General features: G+C 45.6%; 1 protein-coding gene across 2 annotated transcripts in view; it reads left to right on the forward strand.

Moving 5' to 3' along the window:
• BTBD2 (BTB domain containing 2) overlaps positions 1 to 25,538 on the forward strand; it is a 170,925-nt gene that overhangs the window by 58,593 nt on the left and 86,794 nt on the right. For both annotated transcript variants that reach the window (XM_040322583.1, XM_040322584.1), the window contains exons 3-4: positions 665 to 821; positions 13,592 to 13,697. In XM_040322583.1, coding sequence (XP_040178517.1) covers positions 665 to 821; positions 13,592 to 13,697 — 263 coding nt within the window. The remainder of the gene's footprint in view (positions 1 to 664; positions 822 to 13,591; positions 13,698 to 25,538) is intronic.

The raw sequence follows: 25,538 nt of genomic DNA on the forward strand, positions 1-25,538 counted from the left end.
GGGATTGGCTCAAAGGATTGAAGCTAAATCGCAATGTCAGACAAATTGCATTTTATGAAGGTCTGCAGTAGCACCTTAGATATTTCTCTTGGCAGGTTTACTCTAGGTTAAAGTCAAGGCTTTACCAACTATGCCCGAAACCTGCTGCCACCCCATTTTTACTCCTATTCTTGCTATCCTGTGAAAGGAAAATGTGTGAGAAGGAGGAGGTGATGTCGCAGCACAGGCATTTTAGCCATTGGCTGTGATTTCTCCTGAAGCCAGCCTCTGGGGAGATTACGTGGCCGGACTGGAGCACCCACAGAATAGGTAAGTATAAACCTCTTCCTCTTATAGGACAGTTATGATGGGAGTTAGAATGGAGTGGAAACGGGTATCGGCATCGTTGGGGATATCCTGGACTTCGACTTTAAAGTGGAGTTCCAGGCTGAAATCCAACTTGTTTTTTGGAGATATATATATATATATATAGTGCTGTGTGTCCCCCAGAAGACGACGCAGCCCTTACTAGCAATGCTGGCACCTGAAGCTGATGGACTTTTACATTTTGTAATATGCAGGCTGGAACTCCACTTAAAGTGCAATCCAAGTCTTGGGCTGTTTCTTGGCTATGTATTTTCTATCATTCTTGCATCCAAACTAACTTGAATATGTATTGTTTGAGGTTCCTTTACTCTGATGAGGTTCACATTGGGCCAGAGACTGTCATGACTACCCTGTATACAGCAAAGAAGTATGCAGTGCCAGCACTGGAAGCACATTGTGTGGAGTTTCTCAAAAAGAATCTTCGGGCTGATAACGCCTTCATGTTGCTCACCCAGGTATGTGTATGTGAGGTTCAAAAGAAAAACAGTAACTACTTAAATGTACCTGTCGCAAAATACATGAAGGTCGCGGTTTTGGTTGCCTAGCTGCAGTGCTCACCACTTTGCATCAGTACTTTTTTTTTTTTTTTGGTCAGGGACTCAATCTTAAAGCCCATCTCAACATTTGTGCTTCCCATTACCTTTGTAGCATATTCGCCATTTTGGAAGCTTGCATTAATGAATCTGGAGGAGCAAAATGCAACCCTACAGTAAATTGACTATGTTGCGTGTAATCTTCTGCTCACTAAGTAACCAATTAATGGGGTAGATATGGAGGAATGATTTAAGGTTACCAGGCAGGTAATTGGGTTATTGTAGAGGAAGTTGCAGGAGATGGCAACTAACCCTTTTTTTTTTTTTTTTTAAGAGTAAGGTACACATGGTATGTCTTTTATATAGAACAGATGTGAACAGGGAAATTGGGAGTGTAGATGGTAATAGATGCTTGGTGGCTGCATGTGAACTGTAGGACTAATGGGTTAAGACAAAGGGTGAGGAAAGAGGGAGCCAATGGTTGTGTGACCTGTTATTGTAAGTGACAACGGGGTGTAGAGAAATAAAAAAAATAAAGCGCAGAGAGAAAGTAAGTCGCTGGCGGATGCTACAGTGATGTAAGATTCGATGTAGGGAGGTAAAAGATGCGCCAAGAACTATGCAGGTGAAGAGGAAACGTGAATGGAGTGTGGTTGAGAGTGCGGTGACATTGGAGGTAAAGATCTGATCAAAGGGATCAAATAGGTGGTGGCAGGCAGGGCTGATTTGATTTAAATCAAGTTGATTTAAATTAGTTTAAAGGGGTAGTAAAGGTAAAACATTTTTTTCCCTAAATCGCTTCCTTTACTTTAGTGCAGTCCTCCTTCACTTACCTCATTCTTCGATTTAGTTTTAAATATCCTTATTTCTTCTGAGAAATCCTCACTTCCTGTTCCTCTGTCTGTAACTACACACAGTAATGCAAGGTTTTCTCCCTGGTGTGAAGTGTCGTGCTCGCCCCCTCCCTTGAGGGGGCAGGCAGGAGAGTCAGGACGCCCACTAACAACGCAGCTCCTTTCTCTATCTGCAACGTAGTGAGCATCCTGATTCTCCTGCTCGTCCTCTTCCCCCCTCAAGGGAGGGGGCAAGCATGACACTCCACACCAGGGAGAAAGCCTTGCATTACTGTGTGGAGTTAGACAGAAGAACAGGCAGTGAGGATTTCTCAGAAGAAATAAAGACATTTAAAAGCAAAATTGAAGGATGAGGTAAGTGAAGGAGGACTGCACTAAGGTAAAGGAAAAAATGTTTTACCTTTTACAACCCCCTTTAAATCACTAGTAAAAAGGCTTGATTTTAAATCAACTTAAAGCGGGTCTCCTGCGGCCATTCGTTTTTTTTTTTTTTTTTGAGGGGGGGGGGGTTAAATTATTTATGGCGTATAAACAGAGGGCTCACGCTTCTGCTGTTTAAAGTCATAGGCTGTCCGATTTCGTCTGGAATTAGAACTTTAGATTATCTTTGCAGCGCCGTTTCCATTTTGCTTGTGGGCACTGTGAAGCCCACAAGCACTTATTTCCTTGTTCAGCAGTGACGTCGACTTCCGGGTTTCCATCTAAACGGGCGTCGCATTCGGCTCTCCTATCACAGATTGCTCTGGAAGTGACGTCCCGTCGTCGCCATCTTGCTACACCGCTTGACCATACTCACTCTATCATTACTGTGCATTAGCGTGGGGAGTAGCAAGATGGCGGCGACGGAACGTCACTTCGGGATCAATCTGTGATGGGGAGCCTGATGTGATGAGCCAGCAGCGTCGCGCTTTAGGACATCCCGCGATAACTCAGAGGAAACCTCTGCAGAAAAGCTCCCAGGAGGCATTGCGGGTAAAAAATATGACACACTGCCCGCAGAATACCCGCAAAGGAAAGACAGGAAGCCGAATGACAGCTGCTGATAACAAAGGTACTGTCACAGAAAAATAAATAAAACTTCTGTTCCTTAATGCATTCTTGTCTGCTTTTTGATTTAAGCTAATGAATTGAAATAGGGTGGAGCTCCGCTTTCATTTTAAATCATATGTTTTAAAGACCAACTGTCATCCTCTGACCCGCTATTGACTTACCATCCATTCCATCCACTTTAATGGGGCAGCTTGTGATGCAGCAGTGACATAAGGTGAGTGGAATGCCGCTTACAGGCACTGCCATGATTGATCTATATTCACAGATGCTCTTTAAATGTAAGGACTGGTTCTAGCTGGTAGTTAAAATCTAATTTTTTTTGCAAATAATGAAGGTTTCCTATTTAGAATAAGCTGTCAGGTTAGTAAAAAATCGATATCCGAACTGATTCAGTCATACGGTTTGCAGTGTACAAAGATTTGCAAAACGGTGGGATAAATTGGATATTCCTGAAGTTGGGTTTTATCTCATGGTTACTGTGAAATTGTGTGAATGCATCAATGCAGTGCATGTTTTCTCAGCTTGCAGAGCTTCGATTGATTGAATGAATTTAACAAAACCTGTAAATATAGCAGAATATATGATACATAACTAAGCTCCATTTTTTATGCAGAATAAACTGAATCAACGTATCCTAAATAGAAATATATCTTTTAGGTAGATTTTTTTTTTTTTTCCTCCAAAAGCATTTTATTAAAAAAAATGTTATAAAAATCACAAATCGATTATAGTGTGTGTGTGTGTGTGTGTGTGTGTATATGTGTGTGTGTGTGTGTGTGTATGTATGTGTGTGTGTGTGTGTGTGTGTGTGTGTGTGTGTGTATATGTGTGTGTGTGTGTGTGTGTGTGTGTGTGTGTGTGTGTGTATGTATGTATATATATATATATATATATATATATATATATATATATATATATATATATATATATATATATATAAATATAATGTGTGTGTGTGTGTGTGTGTGTGTGTATATATATATGTATGTATGTATGTATGTGTGTATGTATGTGTGTGTGTGTGTGTGTGTGTGTGTGTATATACATATATGTGCTCATTATGAATTGCTTACCTGAGATCAAAGTTCCTGCAGCGGTCCTTGTTCCCCCTCCTCTGTCGCTGCCATCTCTCCCGGAGTGACTTCCATGTATCGCGGCTCTGGTGCTGTGATTTGCCGGAGCCGCGATGACAGCATGCGCAGGAGCCGCCAGTCACGGTACATCCTCCTTTAGAAACGGCACGGTGCTGTTTCTAAAGTGCGCCTACGGCACAAATCTCTAGTGTAAATATCTTCTAAACCGTGGAGATATTTCTTGCACCTACAGGTAAGCCTTAATGTAGGCTTACCTGTAGGTAAAAGTGGTCTGTAAGGGTTTACAACCACTTTAAGCAGCCAAAACCTTTCTTCACAGATGTTAATAGGTCATCTAAGACCTACAAGTTTAGGAAAATTGGTCTGTACGGGAATAGAAAACGTTCAAAGGATCTGATAATAGAAATAAATTTAGAAAAGGAAGACCATAAAATATTGTCCAAATAAATTGTCTAGAAGTAAAACCTCAGTCACAGTAAAAAAAACGTCACTATATATTTTATTGAATGACGCTATTTGATTCATATTGTATGCACCACAGTGACTCTCTGCTATCAGTACATGTTTGAGTAGCAGGTGTTCACGTTTATCATATTTAGCGCTGCACTTTACCACTTTGTTTAAAAGAAAAGACCCTCACCCTTATTGTTGCAAAACATACTGATGGCATTGGTTACAGAAGAATTTATAAACTTTTACATTTTCCAGTGAGCAATGTTGAGGCCCTAATCCAGAAGTGGAAAGAACAACATTTTACCATAAATCAGCCACGACCAGGTGCTCCTTGCAAGATTTATGACAGGAGTGAATATAATTATCAGAAAGAGTTGTCTAAGGGCCAAGGACCACTTGTGGAGTGCTTCAGAAAGACCTGGAATTGGCAGGTACAATTGTTTCAAAGAAAACAATTTAATGCGCTCCACCACCATGACCTGTATGCATTCTCACCATGCAAGACTCCATTGCTGAAGAAAAGGCAGGTTGAAGCTTGTTTTAGACAAGCCTGTGAAATAATGGGAAAATATAGTCTGGTCAGACGAGACCAAAATTAAACTCTTTGGATGCTATAATGCACACCATGTTTGGCGTTCAAATGGAACCGCCCATTACCCCAAAAACACTATACCAACAGTGAAGTTTGAAGCTGGAAACATGGTGTGGGGCCGTTTTTCAGCATACAGTACTGACAAACTTCATATCACCGAAGGAAGGATGAACAAAAAAATGTACCAAGACATTCTTGATAGCAGATTTTTACCATCTACTAGGATGATGAAGATGAAACAAGGATGGACATTTCAGCAAGACAATGGGGGTTATTTACTAAAGGCAATGTGCACTTGAAATTGCACTGAAAGAGCTCTTGGAAGTGTAGTTTAAAAAAACCGGAGTTAGGCTTACCGGTAACTCTGTTTCTAGGAGTCTTCCAGGGCAGCCTCTTGAGACCTTGGGCTCCTCCCTCCGGGACAGGAAACACGTACACCCTTTTCTTTAAAGGCGGTCCTCCAGGTCTCCTCCTCAGTTAGCCCGAGAAATACCAGAAGATCCTGAAAGACATAATCTACTAACACATCGTTAGATCATCACCACAATACCAGTTCCTAAATAGACACCGGGTGGGAAAAACTCCGGCTGTCCTGGAAGACTCCTAGAAACAGAGTTACCGGTAAGCCTAACTCCGGTTTTTCTCTAGTCGTCTTCCAGGACAGCCCCTTGAGATGACAAGCAAGAACTTACTCGTTTTTAGGGTGGGACCACTGCCTGGAGGACCCTTCGTCCGAAGGCCTGATCTTTGTCTGACAGCAGGTCCAACCGGTAATGTCTTGCAAAGGTTGAGTAAGATGTCCAGGCTGCCGCCTTACAGATCTCTTCCGGGGATGCTCCGGCTCTCTCTGCCCAGGAAACCGCCACTGCTCGGGTAGAATGTGCTTTAACTGTAGGTGGTTCTCTACCCCCTAACTGATATGCCTCCATAATTAACATCCTAAGCCATCTGGCAATAGAGGACTTTGACGTTCTGTGGCCCTTGCGGGCACCTGAAAAATTAACGAAGAGGGAGTCACAAAGCCTAAACTCCTTTTGTGAGCCCTAAATAAAATAAAATGCTTCTTTTCACGTCCAATAAGGACAGGAATTCCCCCTCATCATCATCTGAAGAGGAAAACAAGGTTGGCAGGATAATATCCTGAGTCCTATGAAAGGTCGATACCACTTTTGGCAAGAAACTGGAGTCCGTCCTAAGGACTATCCTGTCGTCAAACACCGTTAGGAAAGGCTCTCTAATGGAAAGGGCCTGAAGGTCGCTAACTCTCCTGGCTGAGGTTATAGCCACTAAAAAGGCTGTTTTTAGAGTAACATGTTTTAGAGAAGACTCCTCCAGTGGTTCAAAAGGCTTGTTAGTAAGTGCCTTCAATACCAGTGACAGATCCCAAGAGGGGCAGGCTCTGATCCTAGTCGGATTAGACCTTGTCAAGCTCTTAAATTTTTTTCTGACAAAACGATCTGGTTGAAGAGGAACATCCAAAAAGATACTTAAAGCGGGGGTTCACCCTATTAATAACATTTTTTTTTTTCTTCTAGCATAAAATGAGGCATAGTAGCGCGAGCTACAGTATGCCTGTCTTTATTTTTTTAGTCCCGTACTCGGTGTAATCGTAGAGACAAGATTCTGACCCCCCTCGGGGAATGGGCGTTCCTATGGAGAGGGAGCATGATTGACGGCCGGCTATGGCACGTCACGCTTCTCGGGAAATACCCGAAATAGGACTTGGCGCTTCACGGCGCCTGCGCATAGTCTGTGCGCAGGCGCCGTATAGCGCCGTGAAGAGCCGAGACCTGCTCCGGCTGTCTTCGGGGAGCGTGATGTGCCAGAGCCGGCCGTCAATCACCTTCCCTCTCCATAGGAACGCCCATTCCCCGCAGGGAGTCAGAATCTTGTCTCTACGATTACACTGTGAGTACGGGACTAAAAAAATAAAGACAGGCATACTGTAGCTCGCGCTACTATGCCTCATTTTATGCTAAAAAGATGTTAAGGGTGAACCACCGCTTTAAGGCAGCCGCCTGTACCTTAAGGGTGCTGATCGATAAGCCTAGGTCCACCCCCGCCTGCAGGAAATCTAGCACCACTGGAATGTCGAAATGGTTCATCCCCTGTAGTACCTTCCAGGAATTAAATTTCTTCCAAATTTTGGAGTAGATCGCCCTAGTTATAGGCTTCCGACACTCCAGGAGGGTCCTAACAAACCTGTCTGAAAAGCCACGTGCCTTCAATAGTTTTTCCTCAGAAACCAGGCGGTCAGGCTCTTTATTTGAGGATGAAGAAGTGGACCTATGGACAACAGGTCCTCTTTCTCTGGAAGCGTCCAAGGCGGATACAGGGCCAGCCGTTTCAGGCTGGCGAACCATGGCCGCTTGGGCCAAAACGGCGTGACCAAAATTAGGCCTGTCGTTTCTCTGAGGTACTTTTGAATCACCTTGGAGATCAGCCTCACTGGGGGAAATGCATATGCCAGGCTGAAATGCCAGGGATGGTCAAAGGCATCTATCCCTTTCGCTCTGTCTTGTGGGTGAATGGAGAAGTACGTTGTAGTCTTCCGGTTCCCCTCTGCTGCAAACAGGTCCACCTCTGGTAGTCCCCAGAGAGACACTATCTGACCGAAGACCTCTTGGTCTAGAGACCACTCGTCCTGGCACACAGTTTGTCTGCTGAGGAAATCTGCCTCTGCCCAGATCAGAATCTGTGTAGCCGTGGCTTGAAGGGTTGGACTCCTTGTTCCTCCCTGCTTGTTTATATATGCTACCGTGGCAGCATTGTCCGTTCTGACTTGTAAATGCTGACCCACTAGGTAGGACTTGAAAACCTGAATGGCTCTCAGAACGGCTAACCGTTCCTTTTGCTTTGATGATCGAAGGATCTCTGAGGATGACCATTGCCCTTGGGTCCAAATTTCTCCTAGGTGGGCTCCCCAACCTTCCTTGCTGGCGTCGGTGGTCAGCACCAGGGCTGCTGGAGGATCCCAGAGAAGGCCCTTCTCTAGGTTCTCTCTGGATCGCCACCACCATAGATCTCTCTTGATGCTCTTTGGGATGGGCATTGGGAGGTCCAAATCCTCCTTCCTGCCATTCCAATGTTTGAGCATGAGCGCCTGAAGAGGGCGCAAATGGGATCTGGCCCAGGGCACCGCCGGGAAACAGGCCGACATCAGGCCCAAAACTCGAATCACCTCCCTTATGCTGATCTCCTGATTTGTCTGGAGCAGAGCAACAGCTTGATCCAACCTGAGAACCTTTTCCCGGGGAAGGAAAACCTTTTTCTCTACCGAGGAAATCCTGTATCCCAGATATATTACCTCCTGGGACGGTACTAGCTGCGATTTTGTCCTTGTTGACCAGCCATCCCAAGGAACGCAGGGGTGCCAAGGCCTCAGGGGTGCCAAGGCCTCTGCTAGGACTTTGGGCTTTCATCCTCCCCAAGGATATTTGCCAAAGGGAAGGGCCCTGAATTGAAGATGCTTGGTGACTGAACCCAGCCTCACCGCTAGTCGCAGGAATTTCTGGCATTCCGGGCGAATCGGGATGTGTAAATACGCATCTCTTAGGTCCACAGTGGCCATAAGACAGTTTGGGAAAATCAGACTGGTCACCGAAAATATCGATTCCATTCTGAAGCGTTTGTACCTGACCCACCTGTTGAGGGGACGCAGGTTTAATATCAGCCTGTACTTCCCTGAGGGCTTTTTCACTACAAAGATGTGTGAATACACCCCCTGACCTTCCTCCTCCCGGGGAACCTCCGTTAGGACCCTCTGGTCTAAGAGGTCTCCCAGAAGGAGGCCTAAGGCCTCCGCTTTTTTCCCATCTCTGGGGAGTTGGGTGACCAAAAATACCGGAGGGGGGGGGGGGAGCAGAGAACTCCAGCCTGTAACCGTTTTTTACGAGATCTTGCACAAACGGACTGGCAGTTGATTCTATCCATTGCAAGAGGAACTCCGCCAATCTTCCTCCCACAGGGACCTGAGCGGCACTGGGATTTGGGGGGAGCCTGAGGAGGGTTAAACAAGATACCACCTCTTCCACGTCCCTTCTGGCCTGCCCAGTGTTTTTTAGGACGGGAATCTCCCTCTTTCTGGTTTTGCTTAAACCTTCGAAAAAAGCGCTTGTTCCCTTCCCTTCTTTCTTTCGGGAAAGGCCTTTTTCTTGTCCTGCGTTCTTTCCAATGCTTCTTGGAGACCAGGACCAAACAGATCGCCTGAAAAAGGCAAACCGCAGAGTTTTAATTTAGACGCGGCGTCCCCGGTCCAGGTCTTCAACCAGACCGACCTTCTGGCTGCGTTAACTAATGCTGCTGATCTTGCTGCCAGCTTCACCGACTGAGGAAGCATCCGCTAAATAGCGCCTTCAAGAGCAACGGAAAGGATTTTAAAATTTGTTGCCTGGAAGTACCGGCTGTGATATGGGCTTGGAGCTGGTTTAGCCAGCACTCCAAGTTTCTGGCTACGCAAGTAGCCGCCAGGGCTGGTTTCATCGCAATAGTAGAAGCATCCCATGCCCTTTTTAGGAGGGTATCACCCCGTTTATCCATAGGATCCTAGGTCATCGAAGGCCAGGTCAGTTCTTTTTGAGACCCTGGCCAAGGGCGCATCCAGCTTTGGAACCTTGTTCCAGGGCTGCGTTGCGTCCTCTTCAAAGGGAAATCTTCTTCGTTTCAAATTTCCCGCAAAAAAAGGCCTCTTTTCTGGCTGCTCCCACTCCAACAAGATTGCTTCCATGAGCGACTTGTGAACAGGAAAAACCTTGGTCTTTATAGCACTGCCCTGATAAAGCTGGTCGTGCTTGGACAACTGTACCGGTTCCTCTCGGATCTCTAAGGTTTCATAAATGGGTTTAAGCAAGTCTCCTACATCTTCCAGAGACGGCTTGTACCTAGTCCCCCTGGAGGAGTCTTCCTCTAGCTCAGAGCCAGACACAGAGTCTACCTGGGAAGAGGCCTGGGATCGAGTAGACCCTCCTTCCTCCTCTTGCTCGTCCCCTCCAACAGGAGTTGCCAGGGATGGCGCACTAGAGGTCCTATAAATAGGGGACGGCATCTGCAACCTGTCCATCATTCCCCTGAAGGACCTAAAGGTGGATGCCAACTCATCCTTAACGGATGTTAAGACCTTATGACATTCCGCCACAGAGACATCTTTAACCAAGCTGGAGATGCACTCTACACATAGAGGCTTTTTCCAGTTGGAACCTAATTTTTCCCCACATACAGCGCACTTTCTCTTAGGGGCCTGGACTGGTGTTTTGTCCTGAGCTTTGATCTGAAAGTTAACACAAACATCACAGCAAGTCCGTTAGAAAATAAAATACCCCCTGACTATACATCACTGTGCTTGTGTCAGTGAAAAAAGAGTGCTGGGGATCCCTCCACCACAGGTTCCCCACCCAGGGAGGGAGAAAAGGTCCTGAGATCTTTCAGACCTGGTCCAGGCCAGAGGTAAGTAAGAGTCAGCCTCGCCCCCTTACCTGGGAGACGCCGGAGCCGGTGGACCCGGAGTCTGTAGCCAGCCTCGCTTCCTCCATTAGTCCTGGTGTCTTTGTGCAGCCCGGCTGCCTTGTAACACACCGCTCCGTGTGCCTACCTTCCACTGCCGCGCCTGGATCAAATGGGACCAACTTTCGACGGCGCCCCTTGATGACGCTGTTCCGGTGATGCACTTTCGCTCTTTGGAACGCATCCGCCCCGCCCCTCAGCGCCGCTCCGGAAGGAGGAAATCTGAAGTGCAGAGCAGCGCTTCCCCCTCATTTCAGATCTACCCCTCAGATTTACAGCAACTACACTTCCAAGTGCATTTTGCACTTGTAGTGCAAAGTGGATTTGCCTTTTGTAAATAACCCCCAATGATCCTAAACACTAAGCCAAGGAAACGCTCAATTTGTTTCAAAGAAAGTAAAACTGCTAGAATGGCCCAGCCAATCACCTGACTTTATTCAAGTCAGGTGATTGACATTGAACATTTATGGAAAGAACTAAAGATCAGAGTTCATAGAGGAGGCCCACAGTATCTTCAAGATCCGAAGACACTGGAAAAAATTGCACCTGAGCAATGCATGCGACTAGTTTCTCCATGCAGGAGGCACTTTTGAAGCGGTCATTACCAAGAAAGGCTCTTGTATGAAGTATTGATGAATACGGTACATTTGAGTTGGCTTGTTCAATACTACTACTGTTCTCCCCTGTGTCATTCCATTTTATTACACACAACTTTTTCCTGAACTTGTTTTGGGTTTATTTGTATGTATGGCAGTATTCGACAAATTCCAGGCGCCAGGTCGCAGTTGTGCCTAGAATTATAGACCTGGCGCCCATGGCAGCAGAGCTGGGGTATACTGAGAGCGTCGCCGTGCATCCCCCCCACAACCGCGATCGGTTCGTGCTGCTAATTGAGGCTGCGGCTTTGCGGCCTATGCATCGGGCGGTATGGATAACTGTCATGAAGCTAGCTGATGATACAAGCAGAGGCTGCTTGGGGGGGGGGGGGGGGCGCTCTGCCTCCGGCCGCCTCTCGCTCCGGGGATTGGGGAATTTTTCTGAGGGGGCGGTGCCACGTGGAGTCACAGGAAAGGAGCGGGCCGGAGGCTGTACATGCTGTTCGCGCTCTGCCTCTGTGAGATCAGGGAGAGAGCGGGGATTCGAGGGAATCGAGTCCGGGCCCCTGGAACTCCCTCTGTGAGATCAAGGTTAAAGGTAAGAAAAAGAAGACAATACTTTTAAAACCATAACAGTTATTAGTGTTGCTAGTGTGAATTCAGTGTTGCTAGTGTGAACCATAAGTGCAAAAATCCTATATAGTTATGGCATAACTATATAGGATTTTTTGCACTTATGGTTCACACTAGCAACACTGAGTTAGGGCACAGCACAGTCATATTGATATTGTTCACTTTGCAGCCACTGTGCCATGCCATCAAACACAGCCACTGTGCCATCAAATGCAGTCACTGTGCCATGCCATCAATTGTCACCACTGTGCCATCCCAGCAAATGCAGTCACTGTGCCATCAATTGTCACCACTGTGCCATGCCATCAAACGCAGCCACTGTGCCATTAATTGTCACTACTGTGCCATCCCATCAAACGCAGCCACTGTGCCATCAATTGTCACCACTGTGCCATCAATTGTCACGTTTCTGTGTAAATTTAAGATTGGTTAATTTTTATATTGAAAATAAAGCTTTGTCGTTAAAAAAAAAAAAAAAAAAAAAAAAAAAAACCTGGCTCCTAACTTTTTTAGCTGGCTCCTAGATTTCAAGCAAATTTGTCAAGCCCTGATGTATGGATTGCATACATACCTGCCATCCATAGCTTTATGGATCTTGCTTTGTGCACTCGTGCACAGTCATGTTGAAACGGGAAGGGGCCATCTCCAAACTGTTCCCACAAAGTTGGGATCATCATAATGTCCAAAATGTCTGGGTTTTCTGACTCCTTATTAGCTCCCTTTAATGGAACGAAGGGGCCAAGCCCAACCCCTAAAAAAAACAACACCACACCATAGTTCCCCCTCCACCAAATGATTTTGACCAGTGCACAAAGCAAGGTCCATACAAACCTGGATGATCAAGTTTGGGGTGGATGAACTTGATTGCACTGCAAAGTCCCTGACCTCAACCTGATGTAACACCTTTGGGATGAATTAGAGCAGAGACTGCGAGCCAGGCTTTCTCGTCCAACGTCAGTGCCTGACCTCACAAATGCGCCTCTATAGAAGAATATGGGAACGTGTGACCAGACACACTCCTAAACCTTGTGAAAAGCCTTACCAGAAGAGTAGAAGCTGTTATAGCTGCAAAGGGAGGGTCAACCCAATATTGAACCCTACGGACTAAGACTGGGATGCCATTAAAATGATCTAGCATGTTATTTTGTCAGCACAGTTAAGCATGCAGTAGCAATTGTCTTTCATAGCAGTCTCCAGTAGTTAATAGTCCTTTTTAGATTTGTTTTGTTTGTGTTAAAAAGAGGGTATGTTTTTAGAAATTTGACTAGCTAATATTTATCAGAAATAACCTTGTTAGGCGCTTAAACAAAACTTTTTTGATTGCCTTTAGCAAAAAGAAGCATGTTTCCTTGTTAAGGGGTGTGTGTTTGTGTTTGTGTGTGTGTGTGTGTGTGTGTGTGTGTGTGTGTGTGTCTTCCACCTCTAGATCATCTGAATGTTTGTAGTTCATGAAGATTTTGAGGTCCATTATGAATGTTTAGTTTCTATATTTGCCATTGTTTAAATTTGGTTACAGGAACCATTGCAATAATTTTCAGGTCTTGGGGAACTTCTGCTAAGATTAATCCATTGGTCATTGGAAAAATACCCATTCTGTTGGTGGTGGTCAATAAGAGGAATTTTCTTTTACAGTGAATGCCACTTACCGTATATAGTCATGGCTTTGGTTCTGCAAAGTGGCGATGGACCTGAATCTTTGCAGGTACCATCACATGGGGGGTCAGGTAGCCACAGCTGAAGGAACCCCTAGCCATCTCCTGGAGGAACCCTAGGGTTTCACTGAACCCTGTTTGAGAATGACTGGCTTATTAGCTCCTCCTTTTTTAGTTTTTTTGGTAACATGGGGGACAATTGTCATTTTAATTCTTTAAAGAATGTCTGTCAGTATTTCACATTTTTTTTTTTCTCCCTCACAATTCAGGCTCGCCTCTTTGATGAACCTCAGCTTGCCAGTCTCTGCTTGGAAAACATTGATAAAAACACTTCTGATGCCCTAAATGCAGAAGGATTTACTGACATTGATTTAGGTAATTTATAGGTGTGCTTCAAAATGTAAACCAGCTCTTATTGCCAAAAACCCATCTAATGAGAAATATGTACGTTATTGCTTACTTCCTGTATCTGGTAGTTTCCTGGTTATCTGTGGCTTCTGCAGTTTGAAAAATCTGAATCAATTATGTAGCTAGTAAAGTGGAAACTCCTGATCAGTGACTCTGATCACTAAATCAAGAGTTTTAGCATAGCAGCCAGGCAACTAGCAGTGTCGTACTGTAAGGTAGTCCACCTATTTCTCATAACAGCAGATTAATTTTGTTTTCTCCACTATAAAGTGCTAAACCACAGCAGTTTAAATGGCGTGTTTGGACCAAGCTATAAACTTCAATATTGAATGCAGTGGCTTTTGTGCTGTTTAACTGTGTGTGTGTGTGTGTGTGTGTGTGTGTGTGTGTGTGTGTGTGACCTCAGCTACATACAGTATACAGCACTGTGCATCAGTAATGCAGGAACTTCGCATCACACTCCTGGAACAATCATTATGGGCTGAGTACTAGCTATTCATCTGGAGCTTTGTAATCTAATGAGTGAAGATGGTGACATCATCTGCCTGCCTCTTCACCTCGGCCATTTGGAGGAAGATTTCTATTTATTCATAGAATGCATAGTTCCCTGTGAAAGGCTGAGCAGCACTCGGCCTGACTCGATTTTATTCTGAGTGTGATGGGAAATTCCTGACGCTGCATACTGTATGAAGCTGAGTCTAAAATTATTATACAGGGTTTATATATCGCCAACAGTTTGCACAGCGCTTTACAACATGGGTGCAGACAGTACACATTCAATTCAGGGGGAATCCATGGACCCTGCTTGTTAGAGCTTACAATCTAAAAGGGAGGGTCAAGTGCTACAAAAGTTTGTAACTCTGGGGGATAAGTTGATGGAGAAAATAATGCATACAGTTTTATACAATGCACACAACCCCTGTAACTGTTTGAAATAAATGTTTGAAGTAAATAGTTGGTTTGGACCAACATGGTCCAAGCAAACTATTTAAACTTCACTGAAACTTGGATTTGGGCTTTAAGAATACAGTAACTGTACATTAAGAATGGGTTGGAACATCAAATTGTTTTTTTGCTGTCTATTTCTACTACTGATTTTTTGATCTCCCCTAATGGGGCAATATGGGAAATGAACTGACAGAAATTGCAAGTCTCCCCCCCTCTATCAGATATGAAAACACATGTATGGTGTACGATCTGGGAATGCCATGTCTAATTGATCTAGAATATGTACTACTACCTCCAGCTTCTTGGCTTGATCTCTTTGTGACTCAAATCTAGTGTGACCGTATGCTAACAGTATGTCTCTCCCAGCTCTGCTGGTTCAAAGACTGCATTCTACCTCTTTGGAACACAAAGCTAATATGGCTGGCTTTGCATAGGAATATGCCTAGTCAAGGGGGGGCAAGACTTCTACCTTTTTATTAGTGTCCAACATCTTAGGGGGGGGAGCTAAAAACTCTGGACAAAGCAATATATATAGCTTGCAATAGTCTGAATATTTGTAAAGTACAGTGTATCATTCACAAAAATACCTGAAATAGCGGTTGGTTTTGTGATTTGGCAGCTTCAGTTACCATGTGGGTGGTTTGTTGATCCCACAATTCAAGGTCATTTTATAGATGGTTTAAATATTTTGTACCAGAGGCTCCTAATCACCAGATACAGTAATTTTCCAGGGCTTACAGACTATTTTTTCCTTTGCTAATAGAGTATTTAAAATACAGTGTTATCGTGCATAGGTCCATAGTATGCTATATCCACAGAGCATTAAGTGTAGTGGTCCAGTTTATCTAACATACAGTGCATGTGTTGTAGGTTCTCGCCCCCTATATTCTTTGCATTTTGAGCTACCTATGCAGATATCTGCATACCATGGCCACTTCCCAGACTAGCACCATTTGTGAGCCTTATGACTCATACCCTGGTACACCTAGCCGACTTATCTCCCAATTAACATGGCCATACACAACTTTCTCTTGGCTTCATTCTGTACTGGTATGTTATTGTGGGTTCAAACTTTTTAAAGTTAGGGCCAAAGCGGAATGAAAGAGGGATGTTTTGCTGGGTATGGTCCATAATTTGGCTTTAAATGTTTATTTCGTTAGTTGCGTCACCCCATTTATCATTGGCAATCCTCTTCAAAGGTGCCGCCATTCAATGCTTGTCCTATCGTGTACTGCTTATTGCATATGACCCTGAGATGTAACGCTTGAAATATGAGGGGGCTAAGCACAAATGTTAACAGACAGTCTAACACCAAGTACTTTTTGGGATATTTTAAAATCGTTGGAGTTAGTTCAGAAGTGACCACATCCTTATTCATAAAAATTACTGTTTTAGCTGCTACTTTTTTTTTTTTTTTTTAAGTCAATTTTCAGGCCCCAAAAAAAAAAAAAAAAAAAACTTGCATGGTCTCCCCCCCCCCCCCCTCTTGGCTTAAGGATTAGGCTTGGCAATGCCTTATGACAGGTACCAGTATATGGTACTGAAAGACGTATAGGAGTGTACTTGCAGTTCTGCTGATTGCCACTCTTATCTAGAGTAGCTGGATATATGGCTCACATGATACTTTGGGTATGGAGACTTCCATCTGTAGGCTCCTGTAATGGCGTTTTGGTTCACGCTACTTTGGTAAAAATAGGCACCCACCAATCTAGTAGGGTCTGAAATTTCAAGTTATATGTTGCAAGACTCCTTTTTTTGTATTTTGTCAAACTGCTGATGTCCGATGCTTTTGGGAACTAGCTGAGGAAAAAAACTTTGTACTTATACACTAATTTACTTATGCCAATGTGATATTTCAGTATTTCCCTTTTTCATACATTTGCAAACATTTCTAAAAGTCTGTTTTATGGGGTACTGAGTGTAAATTAATGGGGGGGGGGGGGGGGGGGGGACAGTTGTAGTATCGGCTGCAACATCACAAAATTGAAAAGTGAAGGGGGTCTAAATACTTTATGCACTGGCATTTCTGATGCTATCTAAAGCAGGTGGAAATGACCTTGAATAAGCCATATTGGAAAGGAAAATAAAAGTATAGGAGGATTTACGGCTGGCTACTGGTTGTTTTCTAGGGTGTAATGGCTTTCCAGCTGAATTGGGTAATGCTGGTGCCAACTGGTTTATATAGTGACCGAAAACGCCTACAAGTTCTCCCTGAAGCTATGTTGCCTGCCAGACTATAAGATGTTTTAGTAATTGCCCTTAAACAAGGGAATCATTATGCTTTATGAACCTTCTACAGGCCTGTATCCTTATTTATTGCCACTTGACAAAATCCTTACCAAAATATTAGCTACCAGACTAAGTCATAATATCCCCTGAAATATCCCTGCCAGTCGGGATTTATAGAAAAGGGTAGTGAGCAAAATCTTGCAGGCTTTTCACAAACTTGGCTTATCCTAAAAGCCTTGTCTCCAGGTTTGTATCTAGATTCTAAAAAAGTGTTTCCTTCAAAAAGGTGGGAGTAACTGTGGGAAGTCCTGCTGCTGTATCTTGCAGCAGGGCCAGGTTATGGGAGTAATTGTAATAAAGCCTTACTGTTATATTAGAACAGGCGCAGATGTTCTCTTTCTTTTACATTAGGGGGCAGGTAGGGTTCTCCAGTTTATGCACTCCAACCCTGGAGCCTATGGCAGTACTTTTCAGAGATATGAATTGGTGTCAATGAAGCTGCTTTTCAGAGCGTCTATCATCACACCTTGTAGGCTTTCTACAAATGGTATAAGCCTAGGACAATTTTGGCTGTAGTTCTCAGTTTCCTACAAGTGGGCATAGGTCAGCTCTTGTCTTTGAGTACCATTGAAGGTTCAAATATCTGTGCTTTAACTCCCTTTTGGCATCCAATTCCTTTTTACTTATGATGTTCCACCTGTCAAGCTACTTTTGACAGCAATTGCAGCCTTAAATCTGTTTTGTAAACGCTTATTTGGCAGCAAGTGTGGATGGGTCTCTATCAGCTTTTAAAAGCTAAATTCCTACATTTCCAATTTCAACACTTCATTTTGCAAAACCATTCTGTGTGAGCTTTAGTTGATGGTGATTTTTTATTTTTGTCTGTTTCCACTACTCTCTTCTGAATCTAGAATTCCCAGCCTCAGTAAATGCAGACTCTGAGCTAAGATGTTAAATGATTATAGAAAAGTTTATATCCCAATGACCTCTAATATGTATGCATTAAAGACTGAACTGCCTGTGAAGAATGTTGGTCATTTTGCAGGTTTAAACCGATCCCAGCTGATAAACTGACAAACCTGTAAAGTTTAACCCACTTCACCCATGGATTATTCGCTGAGGTTATTCAACAGCAACAAAGTTGGACTTTTGGACATCATTTACTAGGACACTGATTCTTTTTACAAAAACAAGTGCTTGTCATGTACAGGACCCAGTGAGTCGCTCACCAAGCAGCTGGACACTGTTCTCCTTTCCAGCGTTCTCCTACAAGGATTTCTCCATAACTTATGGTTATGCGGCACAGCTGCTCCTCCCTCTCTTAGCAGGGTTTAGTTGTAAAGCAGACCGCCAGGCAAAGAAAATTTTAAGTTATTGCCGCTTACAAAATCTACAAGGTGTATAAAAGCATATCCACATATATGGTCTGTTACAGACATTTCAAACTCCTAACCCATCCTGACCATCTTTTATTCCCCCTTACCTTGTGCAGTCAGCAATACTCATCCAGCTCTGCTGCTGCTGGTTCTGGTGCAGGGGACTGCTAATCTAGGTAGTACGAGACCGTGGTTTCCCTGCTGTTCCCCTGTGACATCGGTGCCTTTCTTTCTCCTGAGAGGACCTCACTGCCAGCCATCTAATGCTACTGTGTCCATGTCACTGACACCCGAAGGAGGACTCCAAGCAGGAAGTAAACAGAAAAGGAGATGAGTTGAGGCTGGATTGCCGTGTGTGTGTGTGTGTGTGTGTGTGTGTGTGTGTGTGTGTGTGTGTGTGTGTGTGTGTGTGTGTTTTCTTTAGGTAAGTAAAATGGGGTATTTATTTTTTTCTTATGCAGCGATTAAATAGAAGAGGGGGTGGGTAGGGGGTGAAACTTATCCCGGAGAGGGACTTTTTAACTGCAGCCAAAAATGACTCGATAAAATGATTGGCAAATGAGTAACTCGCGGGCAAGTTTTTCATGGTGAGAAAACCATGGCAATGAGACTGGTGTGCAATGTTTTGGTAAGATGTGAGAAAACAACAAAAGCAGCTTTGATGCAATTAGGAGATTGTTTTGGTTCTTACCGATTTGGTGTGTGTGTAACTCTGAAATTGGTTGGGGATAAGCCTGTTGCTTCTACAAGTGCAGTTTTCAGTCTTGAGTGGGCTCATTGGGCCGCAAAGCCTTTTTTCGATTGCACCCTTTTTTTCCCAACTCTGTTTAAGGAGGATGTTATGAAGAAGTGGCCTGTTCCCGCTGTGGATTTAGCAGTGTCCCTTCTTAATAAGGCACTTTCAATTCCAGTAGAAGATAATGCCTGCCTTAAGGGATCCAACCGATTAGCAGTTGGAAGCTCTCTAGAACTTTTGCTGGTGGGCACTGGCCTTCCCCCTCATCCTGGCTGTTGCTTAACTTTTTGTCAAATCATGTATGACTAGTCCAAATCCCTTAACAGATCTCACCACTGTTGCCATTAATCCATTGATTTATAGCGGGCATGGAGCAATTAGTTTGTAGCTTTGATTGTGATGGTCTGCTGGAAGCTTCCTGACATATGTACTGACATTAGATCCATGTGAAAGATATCTGTGGGTTTTGGTTGAAGTGCTTGGTTGTAGGAACCCTTGTATAGGAAGATTGTTTAATCTGCTTAGCCTTCGAGGGACAATATCTCTCTTCAGATAAACTTTTAGCAAGGTTGTTACTGATAAGAGCACTCCTCTTCCTAAGAAGAATAGTAGGCTGCAGAGCTCTCCCCCCTCTCTGTTAAGAAATGTTGTCCTGTCAGGGGTGTGACCAAGATGGCAAACTGAGCGGATGTGCACCTGGAACTCCATTGGCAATTTTAACCTTCTGCTTTATTTTTATTTTACTCTTTCTGGTTAGAGATTTGTTTCTTACACTTCACCATCCCTGTAGGATGCATAAACGGAGGGGTGGAAACATTTTGATTCTCTGTGTATTGAATGAACTGGCCAGCTCAGAGGTGAGTGTGGAGATGGCTCCAAAAAAAGTAACCAGCATTGCCTCTGAGACTGATCCACTCCCTACAAAAGAAGCTGAACATTTAAGATATGATGCCAGCTATAGCTACCTGCCAGCTGGCTTTGACTTGCAAAATCAAATTGGTAGAGCTGGATATTGATCTGGTCCATCAGGATCTAGCAAAAATTAGTTCCTGACTAAACTTCAACAGAGCAGAGACTCTGCCATGTGGAAGATGAGACGAAAAAGCATACTACGTCCTTCCTGTCCTTGCATATTAAATTCGGGGCTCTAGAATATCAGGCTAAAGATGCTGAAAATCACAAGAGGAGGAACATGCTCTGCATCCTGGGCCTAGCAAAAGGAGCAGAAAGGAAGAACTCGACTGTGTTCATGAAGTTGCTGCAGACCCTTCTCCCAAGTGCTTGGCTAACTCCCTGTCTACGGTGGAGAGGGCACATCATATGCTACCGGTCCTCCCAAGCTCTCCATCACATACCCTGAATCATTGCCTGCTGTATGTGTGTGTGTCTGCTATGAAATCCATCCAGATTCAGGCCTGGGCTCTGGCTGGGCCATTTCAAAACTTAAATCTTCTGGTGAAACCATTCCCTTTGTTGATTTGGATGTATGCTTTGGGTCTTTGCCATGCTGAAAGATAAAGTTCCTTTTCATGTTCAGCTTTCTAGCAGAAGCCTAAAGATTTTGTTCACAATTCCCTCTACTGACTATGGCCCGTGTTCTAGCTGACGACAAACTGCCCCAAAGCATGATGCTGCCACCACCACCATGCTTCACTGTGGGTATGGTGTTATTTTGGCGATTGTGCATTTTTTTTTTTGCGCCAAACCTATCTTTTGGAATTACGGCCAAAAAGTTTAACCTTGCTTTCATCAGACCATACAACCCTTTTCCCCCACATGCTTTTGTGAGCCTTCAGATGTGTTTCTGCAAAATTTGTGTGTGTGTGTGTGTGTGTGTGTGTGTTCTTACCAAAAAAAAGGCTTCCGTCTTGCCACTCTACCCCATAGCCCAAACATATGAAGAATACAGGAGATTGTTGTTGCATGTACCACACAGCCATTTACTTACCAGGTTGGGTTTTTGGTATGGTTGCTGGAACATTGTGCAGGTTCTTTTTTTTTTCCAGAAGTATTCCGCCTATCCACTAAAGGCGTTGTTGGATTGTATTGCTGCATTCGCTAATTTAGCAATGTTGGCAAGGGAAAGGGGAAAGACAAACTGACTTTAGTTCAACTTCTGCAGCAAGCTTGATCAGTGATCATATCCCCAATGCTAGGTGAGTCACATAAGGTCAGATCTACTGCTAAAAATCAAGAAACTTCCCCTTTGGGTTTATCTGTATGGGTTAAGATCCCTCCTGTTGAGACCTATTTCTGCTGTTGCAGCCCCAGTAGTAGAGGTCCTATGGGGAAGGGCAGTGTTCCATATGAACTTTGTCCTGACCCTGGGTTAATCTCTGCGATCCCTATTGCATTTGGGGACCCACGTGGGTTAACCTATGCCCTGGGTAGACCTGAGTGGCAGGTAAAACACAGCAGTTGCTAGTAACAGAGGAGGTCCAGGTGTGATGGCACACCCTGGCATACCTGCATGGACCAAGGACTTTAACATTAAGCGTCCAGGTATCTTTCAGTGCCCCAACATTGGGCCACAGGCTGCTTTTAAGAATGGTAAGCCTTTTGGGTTGTGCCTCCTTTGAGCATCTGACCAGCAGAAAAAATAGCCAGTTTTAGGACCCCGCCGGCATGGTCTTTACCAAGCCTTCAGACACTGGCCACAGGGTACCCAGTAGGCTTGCAGATCCCAGTCCGGAGGCCGCTCCTTAAAGGGGGGAAACAGTTAGGATTGAGTTCACCTGCTGGTGGCACTGTGCTGCTCTGGGCTGTTTGCTGCAGCTTCAGTGTCCACCAGCAGGCTTCTCCCAAGGGCCAGCAGGTTGTAATTAATAGCCTCATCTGCATTCAGCCTTTAGGTGGCTATGTAAGGTTGCTCCTCCCTGACCCGGCGCATCGCTATTCTGATCACCTCCCTGCTGCCAGTTGTGCCTGATACCTGTCTTGAAGCTTCCTGTACCCCTCTGCCTTGTTTCTGCCTCCCTCTGCCTTGCTCCTGCTCGAGTACCCAGTTGTTTTTCAGTCAGTTGTTGGAATCGTCAGTTATTTTTTTTTTTTTTGTCAGTTTTGATCATTGTTTGCTGTATGTTTATCGGTGACTGTTCACTGTTGATAAACTTCACTTTAAGGATATATACTTTTGTTTGTTTTGGCCTCGGTTTCCTCGTGTAGCTACATGTCTGGTCTCCTTCCTGCAGGAACCTGACAAGTTCTCTTGACAGCCCCCCTGACCAGTTCTTGGCTTCATCAATTCTTCATCAGTTCTTTCTTGGTAATGTCACTGTTGTGCCATTTTTTTTCTCCACTTGACTGTCCTTACTGTGTTCCATGGTATATCTAATGCCTTGGAAATTATTTTTTACCCTTCTCCTGACTGATACCTTTTAACTACTTGAGCCCCGGGCCATAGTCAAATGACGGCCTCAAGGTGGCTCTGGAAATCCGGGAAGCCGTCTTTTGACGTCTTCGCGTCCTCCGGCCACTGGGGTTGGGCTGTAGATTGAAGTGTTTATGGGGGACTGTATCAAATGCTTTCTCTTCCGTTCATAGATGGACACAGCATCCTTTGACAGTAGGGTTATATCTGCTTCCCTTTAGGAGAGTTTAGGCAGAAAAAAAGCACTTTAAGTGTTAACACATTCCTCAGTGCAGCGCCTCCCAAGGGGCGTGGCCCCCTCCCGGGTATAACCCACACCCTGCTCTAGCAGCCTCAGTTTTTTCCTGCCTAACGACAGGAGAGATCAGGCACTTCTGGAGTTCTGTACTCTGGAGATTTTTTTCTTGCGTTTTTTTTATTTTTTTTTATTTTATTATTTTGTTCCTGCATTTTTGAATCCTGTGATTCTTCTATCAACAGCCGACTGGGTGACAGGCTGGGTCTTGACTCTTGTAGTCCCCCCCCCCCCCCATGTTCGGCCATCGAGCGTGTGCTGGTCCTTAGCTCAGCTTTGGGACGTCCACGACAGGCCCCGTTGCTCCAGGGGCGGCCGGGGAACATTTTGTTCTAGGGCACACATGACCGGTCTTTTATGGCCTTGTCAAAGTGTGTCTGTCCGACCGCCATGCCGTTTTAGCGGATGTTGGATCTGTCTGGGATACCTCCAGCCGGTGGTCGCAGGACGGGTAAGTAGTGGCCCCTTGCTCAGGTAAGTGGTCTGGCTGGAATTTTCCCCTGGGAGGTTGACTGAGGGCTTGCCCTGCTTTCCTCTCTCTCCCTTATTTCCTCTCCCTCCTTTCCCATTTGGGTGACGGCTGTGAGGGTTTTTTTTCTGGGGTCTCCTATCACCTGGACCTGTGTGCGTAGCGGGGGTTGTGTGTGTTCACTGCAGGGCTGTGTGTGTTCACTACAGGGCCTTTTTGTGGCTGTGGTGTGAATTTTGTGCTGTGCTGTTTTTGCTGTGTCACTGTCTTTTTTTTTTTAAATGTGCAACGACCGCCATTTTGTCAGAGCCGCGCCTTATATAGCTCAGCGGCCATTTTCTTGTGGTCCTAGGCAGTTTTTTTGCTCTTTCAGCGGCCATCTTGAAATTTGTTTGGCCTCGTGTGGCCGTTTTAGCGCTGCAGAAAGACCGCAAATCTGCTGAGGGAGACAGACGCAGCGCAGCCGGCTTCTCAGTACACGCACAGGCTCTCAGACCGCGCTGCACCGGGAGGGATGGTGAGTTTCCCTGGGGGTCCCCCATCCTCTGTAACGGCCGGGAGGTGACCGTGGGTACTTCTGCTTTGCAGGTAGGTGACACAGCGGGGGGGGGCATTGTAGAACCTGGTCAGGTACTCTTCCCCTGTAAGCCTGTGTTAACCCTTGCTGCCCCCTCCCCATGCCACATCTATGGCAATGGCGGTGGCGTTTTTTCTTGCCGGGTTGAAGCGACTAGTGGCCGGATGGGGGGTATATTGGCGCCCCCCTCCCTGGCCAGCTTCTGGGGATATCTCTGACACTGTATTGTCAGATGATGCGGGCTTAACCCACGCACACAGTAAGAGCGACTCTGATTCAAGGTCGGTTGCTGTTAGGTATTGTTGGAGCTATTTAGGTATTGTTGGAGCTATTTTTTCTGCAGGCGTGATACTCGGTACTTGAGGATGGGGCGGGGGCACCTGCTGTGCCAGCCCCTTTTGGGTCCCGCGAACCGCCACGCACTGAAAATGTTTTCCTTGCAGTTGTTCTACAAGGAATGGGATACGCCGCAGACAGTTTTTGCATTGCGACCCGTTATCCCTTTGTGGAGGACCTTTTTTTTAGAAAGTGGGTCTCTCTTTCGTCCGTGGACCCTCCAGTGTCCAGGTTGGGCTAACCACCATGTGGATGGGGCTCCTGCCTTTGAGGACCCCGTGGATGGGAGAATGGAGGCTGTGGCACGCTCCATCTTCGCGGTAGGGGGTTCGGCTGTGAGACCGGTTTTTGGCTGGAGCTCTGGTGTCACGGACTCTTGACTGTACGGGCATCGTTTTTTTTTTTTTGCTGCAGGAGCAGGATGCTTCCGAGACCTGCAAGGACCTGGCCGAACAATTTGTTCGGGGTCTTAGAATTTGTCTGTGATTCGGTCCTGGTTACGCTCTTGCTTTCCAGGGCTTCCGCCTATACGGTGGTACTGCGCCGCCTTGTGTGGCTGATGTGCTGGTCTGCGGACTAGTCCTCAGAGAAGGCCTTGGTGGATGGCCTTTAAGGGTGAACGGTCCTTTTGGGACTTCCCTGAACGGCATCATTGAGGATGCCACGGGTGGTAAGAGCATGCTGTTCCCACAGTCTGGGAAGGGCTAGAGACCTCGCCATGTGTAAGGACCCTCCTTTACTACCCCCAAGCGTTTTTCGCCCGCCCTGTGCAGTGGGGGAAGGTTTACAAGGTGCTAAGACCCCCGCTGCCGGGCAGCTGCGCACCTGGTACCGCAAGCCCAACAAGTCTGCGGACATACCTGCTTCCGCCTGAAGTTCTGCCCCGCCCGTGTCTCAGGTGGGGGACTGGCTTCGCGAATTTGCGGCTCGGTGGAGGTCTCTCCTCTCCGACCGTTGGGGTTGCGAAGTGGTTTCCTCGGGGTACAAGATAGTTTCTCTCTTGTCTACCAAACTGTTTGTTTTTTTCCCTCCGGCCTCCTCCGGTTGGCTCTGTCAGGGGCTGTCCAGGATCTTCTGGTCAGGTGAGTGATTGTGCCAGTTCCCTCCGGTCTCAGGGGTTTTACTCCAATCTGTTGTCCCCAAGAATGACGGGGTCCGTCCAATCCTGGACCTCAAGGCCCTCGTTTGTTTTGTCAAAGTGCAAAATTTCAGGATGGTGTCGATTCGCTCGGTAATAGCGGCACTCCATCAGGGGGATTTTCTGGCGTCCTTGGATGTCATGAACGCGTACCTGCATGTACCCATATGCTCAAGGCACCAGAGGTTTCTGTGCTTTGCCGTCAGGGAGGACCATTTTCAATTGGTGTCGGCACCACGGGTTTTCACCAAGGTGCTCGTCTCGATTCTGGTCCGGCTGTGACAGCGGGGGTTTGTTGTCATGGGATGTCTGGACGACATTCTCCTACGAGCTT

The sequence above is a fragment of the Rana temporaria genome, chromosome 1 (genome assembly GCF_905171775.1).
Source record: "Rana temporaria chromosome 1, aRanTem1.1, whole genome shotgun sequence".
NCBI classification, from domain to species: Eukaryota; Metazoa; Chordata; class Amphibia; order Anura; family Ranidae; genus Rana; species Rana temporaria.